General features: G+C 42.2%; 1 protein-coding gene across 2 annotated transcripts; it reads left to right on the plus strand.

The window, feature by feature from the left end:
* Nucleotides 1–299: 299 nt before the first annotated feature.
* Nucleotides 300–4,988, plus strand: psmd5 (proteasome 26S subunit, non-ATPase 5). Of its 2 annotated transcripts, none has more exons than XM_080017354.1 (10): nt 300–502; nt 846–990; nt 1,077–1,190; nt 1,284–1,412; nt 1,890–1,999; nt 2,091–2,233; nt 2,941–3,132; nt 3,270–3,379; nt 3,515–3,655; nt 4,570–4,988. In XM_080017354.1, exons 1-10 carry the CDS (start codon nt 330–332, stop codon nt 4,825–4,827), a joined length of 1,515 nt encoding a protein of 504 aa, XP_079873480.1. In that variant the 5' UTR covers nt 300–329; the 3' UTR covers nt 4,828–4,988. The 2 variants fall into 2 exon arrangements, with proteins under 2 accessions (XP_079873480.1, XP_079873481.1); XM_080017355.1 differs by having other exon boundaries at nt 1,284–1,375; nt 1,946–1,999.
* The last annotated feature ends 1,544 nt before the right edge of the window (nt 4,989–6,532 follow it).

Raw genomic sequence — 6,532 nt, forward strand, 5'->3', positions numbered from 1 at the left:
GGGGTACTGCAGGGGGGTACTAAAATGAAACAAAATGTGTTAAAATAAATAAATAAAAAATTTGATTATATAAAATGTTAAAAAATAAATAAACACGACGCACATACAGTACATACTTTATGCCAAAACAAATCTCCCAACGCCAGCGAAGGGGGGGGCACTCGGCTCAACAAGTTCCACGGGGAGGAGGTTTGACGTCGCTCTGCAGGCGGAGCGACGCCGCATGCGCGCGGGTCTCGCGAGATTTCAGCGCGCACCCTTCGAAAACAAACGCGGACGCTTCACACACGCGACGACGAGGCTCCGTCGACCCCCAGCCGCCGAGCGTCATGGCTGTCCCGATTGAGAGCCTGCTGCGGGAGATCTCCGCCATAGCGGCTCCGATTGAAGAGCTCCAAAACCTGAAGACAGCACTTTTGGCAATACCGGTCAGCGCCCTGCGGGACTCTGTGACCGGGCAGCGGTTCGACGTGATATTCTCCCTGTTGAGCACGAACGAAAGGTGGATTTCGAACGGTGCCCGTGTCGCTCGCGTCGGCGTTAAGTTAGCTAGCGTTTACTAAACGCTGAGTCATTCTGCTCTCCATATCTATTTGTGACAGTGTAATAGAAGTTAATAATAATAATAATAATAATAATAATAATAATAATAATAATTAACCAGCTGTACTGGGTGGCATTCTGGTAGAACACAGACGACACACACACACACACACACACTGGCGTGAAGCGGGATCTCAGGGGCGGACGCAGTGGGAAGCAGTTCCAAGTTGCCGTCAGACGCCACAGTAAACATTGATGCTGTTGATTTAAATTTCCCGAGTACAACGCATATCCATCCACAGCGAGCAGGTCAAGCTGTGTGTGGACATCCTGGGCCGCATCCTAATGGCCCTCAGTCCGCTGTACCTGGTCCAGAACTTCAGAGAGGAGCTGCAGGGGGGTCTGGCCCACCCCAGTGACGCCGTCAAAATACTGGCCCTGACACAGGTAGGCCTGTAGATCCTTCTCTATGGTGTTGGCTATTCTCTGCCGTGTAATACGTCCTTGCGTCTGTTTTACTTCCTCAACATCAGATTGGTAGAATAGTGGCGCACCCGGATGCTGTCACCCCAGTCCTAAATGACCATGACATCCTTCGCCAAGTCATCCACTGCGTCGGAGAGGAGAAGATCGGCGTGGCAAAGGAGGTGATCACTGACGGGTTCCTCCTTTGATTTAAGAGATGCGTCTTTTGTGTCAAATATATGTACATCAACTTACCTGTACTTTTTTTTTGCTAGGCTATTTCCTCCTTGTCCAAGCTGAGTAACTCCAAAGCTGGTCTCGACACGCTGTTCCGGAGCAACCTACTCAAAGATATGAAGGATGTGATGTGTGTAAACGACACCGTCCGGTACAGAGTGTATGAGGTACCTGCAGCAGACAAACATCTTGGTTGGATGCTTTAGTGTGGTTCTAATCAGTTGTTTAGACCCTGATCCATTATGTGATTGGAGTGTGTTAGGGTATAGTAGAAGCACATCATCTTGGTCAGTAGTGTCTTTTCTGCAGATTTGTGGATACGATACACATTTGCAATGAACTGAAATTCTACTATAATGTTTTTATGAGTAAAAGTATATAAGAACTAGTCAGTAAAAAAATCATGACAAACTTGATTCTGCTTCTTTGATGCGGTAAACAATATGCAGATTTTCTTAATTGTATTAAAAGAATGATGCGGTCTACAGTCCCTTTCAATTCATGATATAAATGTATTATAAAAAATTATTATGTCTCTTGTTAGTTTAGAACCGAAATAAGATGTATTTTCTATGCCTAAAATAACATTGAAAATGCTAAAAAAAGCAGTTTTTCTCTTCTTTTAATTGAATGTGCTGCTGCAGTTAATGGTGAACATAGCGTCTATGTCTGCCATTTCCCTTGGTTACTGCGTCAGCAGCAGCTTCATCTCTCAACTGCTGGAAGAGCTGACAGGAGACGATATTCTGATTAGGTAAAGAACATGGAAAAAACCGTAACCCCACCTCTCGGCTCTCTCTGTTGTTGCCCTTCACTTGCTTCTCACTCATGTGGTCCTTCTCCAGGGCAACGGCCATTGAGATGGTGACCAATCTCGCCCACACTCTGCACGGTCGGCAGTTCCTGGCCCAGCAGGGCGTAATGGACAAGATCTCTAACATGATCCGAGGAGCAGACACCGACTCCTTTTCCTCTTTCTACCTTCCCGGTGAGTCGCTCAGCTGAGAAATCTAAAACCAGGAAGTTTGACGAAAAGAAAATGAACAAGGTTAGATCAAACCTTAAGACCCATCGTATAAGATCATATTGGTGACTTGCAGGCTCTGGGACTTAAAGTGGATGTATATAAGTAATGTTTAGGGACTTAACATTTTAATGGAAACAGGTTATTACTGTAGAAGGTCCTTACTTTATTCAATATATATACAGTATGATATATATATTACATATAATAATATATATGCAAAAACAATTAAATCTATTATCTTTATTTCTGACAGTTTTTTTAATCAGTTTTTCTTTGAAGCGGAAATAATATCAACTCTTTTGTGAGATTAATCTGGGTCTTGAGTGAACCTCATGTTGGTTCCGGTTTCTTTATGAAGTCAACAGCTGTGGAGTTGGATTGGTGATTCTGCCCTCTTGTGTTTAAAGCATGTAAATGGAAAAATTCTGATGCATGTCGTCAGGTTTTTGTACCGTTATATTTCATAGGACGATGTATCTTTGGGACGAAAATTTGTTTAATCGGTTTAAATTGTATACTTGTTGTATCTGTCTTCTTCTTCTTCTTCTTCTTCTTCTTCTTGTTATTATTATTTTATTGTTATTTTTATTGTTGTTGTTATTATTATTAATATTATTATTATTATTGTTATTATTCACACTTTGATAACCCAAGGGTTGCTTCCATAGGTTTGGTGAAGTTCTTTGGGAACCTGGCCATCATGGACAGTCCCCAACAGGTTTGCGAGACCTACCCCGCCTTTCAGAACAAGGTGTTTGAGATGGCGCTGGACCCGGATCCTGTGATGACGGGGGTGGCTCTGGACACCCTGGGCTTGCTTGGATCCACTGTAGAAGGCAAACAGGTCCTGCAGAAAACAGGTTGGTGTGGTGATGTCTCTTATTTAAGCAGCGCTTTAACACGCAAAAGAAGTCAACAGGCCAGGGAGGACTTTTCATGGTACTTTGTTGAAAAGTCACATGGAACACTTTCTCTGTTCCTTACTGTGCGACCGCAGGGGAAAAGTTCAGGGCAGTTCTGCTGAGGATGAGCCGTCTGGCTGGTACCGGAGCCACAGAAATGAGAGTGCGCACCTTGGAGGCCATTTCTCACCTGATCACTCTGGAGGTGTGTATGTGGACACGTGTGTATTCGTGACCGCCTTCTCTCTGGGCATTTAAAAACCCGACGGGAGAATACGCTGTGTCATTGTATTGTGATGTCAAAGAGCCTGGTTCGGTGAAACGCTGTTGTTATTGGCAGGTCGAGCAACAGACGGAGGATCTTTTGGCACTGACGGAGTCGTGGTTCTGCCTGCTTTCTGACCATCCCATGGACATGATTCGCGAAATAAGCACACAGCCCTTCCCTGAGCTCCACTGCGCCGCGCTGCGTATATTCGCTGTGAGTGCAGAACCGCTTCAAAGCCCCAGTTCACTAAACCTTAGATGGTCCCTTTCTCACTCTATGATCAGTATCAGCAAAGCAAACATTTTTTGATGTAGTGGATTTATAAAATACAGATATGACTGCATGGTGAGTGCTTCCAGGTGTATTTGATATTAGACGTTAGCAATAACAGTGTTTTTGTCCTGCAGCCGAGGTGTGTGTGTGTGTGTGTGTGTGTGTGTGTGTGTGTGTGTGTGCGTGTGCGTGCGCGCGCGCGCGCATTTTCTAAATGCATCCATCTCGGAGATGGGTGGGAATTAAATGTGTTGATTTTATTTTATTGTTTTGGCAATCTCCACTTTTTTCAATTACAAGTGATTTACATTTATTTCGTTTTCATTAAATCAAAAGTATGTAAAACTTTTCTGGAGTTATTTTCAAATTCCTCAGTAGAAAAGGAAACAATTTTGAAGTGACGTCAACAGTACATTCCCTCGGGGATACGTCGTTCTCGTGCAAGACTTGTATTGTCAATATATTGACGATGACTGGTAATGTTCTGTTCTTTTGATCTGGTATTTTAAGTTGCCGATCCATGCATCAACCTTCCTTCATCAATGAATCCACTTTTGGATTAGGTTGCAGTGTTTTGATGCAGATTTTAAACCAATTACTTTATGCTCCCCCTTTTCCCAGGTTTTAACCTAGTGGTTATAAAGTTTCATTGTCATATATTAATCTCTGTAATAATATGGAGTCACTTGTCACAAATGGTTTGGATAATATCTCAGCCGCTCTCCCGTCCTCATGTTTGTTTGTTAACTGAACATAGACACTTACCTCAAAATACCAATGGAGTAATCCCTATTTCCAGGCTACCCACAAATCAGGACTTGTGTGTATTTATGTGTACTTCCACGTTGTTGCAGGCCGTCGCTCCGCAGCCATGGGGCCAGCAGTTGATGATCAGTACGCCAGGCTTCATGGAGTTCATCATGGACCGTTCAAGCGGGCAAACAAAGGAAGCCAAGGATGCAAAGTTTGAACTCGTGGGGTCCATCGTGAGCTCGTCCACGGCAGCGGAAATCCTGGGCAGCCAGCACTTCCTGCGTCTCAGGACGTATCTCCGAGAAGGACCTTACTACGTCTCAGCGGTGGCCATCGTCAGCACAGAAGGGGCAGAGTGATTGTTGTTGTTGTTTTTTTTTTTGTGAAAGTGGAAACACTTTATGGGTTGTAAATGGGTGCTTCTATACTGCTGTGATGATGTAAATTTATTAATACAGAGTTTTACTTTGTGGGATTACATTCTGATGCGCTCTGCTATAATAAATTGCCAAGTACAGTACTTACCTTTTATTGTGTACTTTGTGAGCTACTCTGCTGGTTTTAGTGCTTGAAAATTGACCCTGGTGTTACATGATATCCATACCATACTAATTGTTAACATCAAACCAAATTAAAACCAAGTGAATTTCTAGGACGGCATTTTGCCAAAACTTTGCCCTCCTGTACTTAATCTGCATATATGAATAGTTTTATGAAACTTTCCGCTGAGTTCATGCATGGAATACTCCTGGTCATCATCAGTCAGCTTCCTTTGTTCTTAAACATGAGCAGTTTCCAGAGCCTCCACAATGTGTGTGTTGTATTATACAGGATGTGGCAATTTTATAAAACTTCTTACATTTAACCATTTGTGTCACTTAAATGTTTGCTGCATGAAATATTTTCATTCGATTTGGTTTTGCAATGAAACGGTAACTCTTAGGGCAGGATATCAACACGCTGGATACTTCATTATTAATTGTGCTATGGTTAAAAAATGTTCTCTCACATGCATCGCACATGCACACCTTTTTTCACATTTGCAATTTCCACCTCAAAAACACAGATGAAAGATTAGAACTCACATCAGGCCAACAGATACAATCAAACATTTTTAATTGAACCGATTCAAAAGTATCCTGCAACCGGGACATTTTGTTTTTTATTTTGGAAAATAAACCTCCCTGTTACTTTTTCCTCCCTGTGATATTGAATTTGATGTGTCGTTGATTACCCCCCACTGACACAGGATAAAAGAAAATCGTTTTTTAATTTACCTGCTGTGATTTCAATTTTGACATACTGTTCTGCTTTTGGTAAAAGGTGGAAGCAGAAATGCTTTGGCTATTTATGTTTGATGACTCATCGACTTGCTAATGCAGGAATTTTTAAAGTCATGTTTTCATCTATGCATAAACGAATGTTACATTGACATTCACTCTTTTCAGACATACACTACACAGCAGCATACCTGCCTTTTGAATGTTTTTCCTCCTCATATACAAACACAAATCTCCTCCTCACAGAAGCACGTCCATGTGTGTTTCACACCTATATCGTAACTGCTGTGATTCAGAGGTTGTTCACACATGTGCTACTACACAACTTACTGCACACACATCAACTCCTCGTGACATGTGCCATTGTCTTGCAAAGTAGATTGGCTTCAAAATTGTCCAGTTTAACTGGCACCTGTTCATTTGTTGCCTGGCGCCTCTATGATTTATTATGTGAAAAAAAGTGATTTCAAAAGGCTTTCCATTCCATCCGCTCATTCACGACATATGATGTAATTTTCTTGAACAATCCTATTGTTATAGAAGGCATAAAACACTGATATCCACAATTATTTATTCCGGCAAATAACAGTCGAACTTATTTTGGAAACAACTCAAAACAACTCAAACCGTGTAATTTGGTTATAATGGCGTCTCCTGTAACTGTTGCCTGAAGAGTTCCATTTAGAGTGAGAGAGACACCATGAGGGATGTATGATCTGTCTGTCTGTCTGTCTGTCTGTCTGTCGGTCTGACATAAAATCACTGTTACGTACTGCACAAATAA

This window comes from Zeus faber (assembly GCF_960531495.2).
Source record: "Zeus faber genome assembly, chromosome: 17".
NCBI lineage: Eukaryota > Metazoa > Chordata > Actinopteri > Zeiformes > Zeidae > Zeus > Zeus faber.

What these genes read in the sequence shown, in the direction of transcription:
- psmd5 (XM_080017354.1), top strand. Translation starts at nt 330, where the DNA reads ATGGCTGTCCCGATTGAGAGCCTGCTGCGGGAGATCTCCGCCATAGCG. An exon ending in TCCGGTACAGAGTGTATGAG is followed by an intron (nt 1,413 to 1,889) that starts GTACCTGCAGCA and finishes GTGCTGCTGCAG; the next exon opens with TTAATGGTGAACATAGCGTC. An exon ending in TTCCTCTTTCTACCTTCCCG is followed by an intron (nt 2,234 to 2,940) that starts GTGAGTCGCTCA and finishes TTGCTTCCATAG; the next exon opens with GTTTGGTGAAGTTCTTTGGG.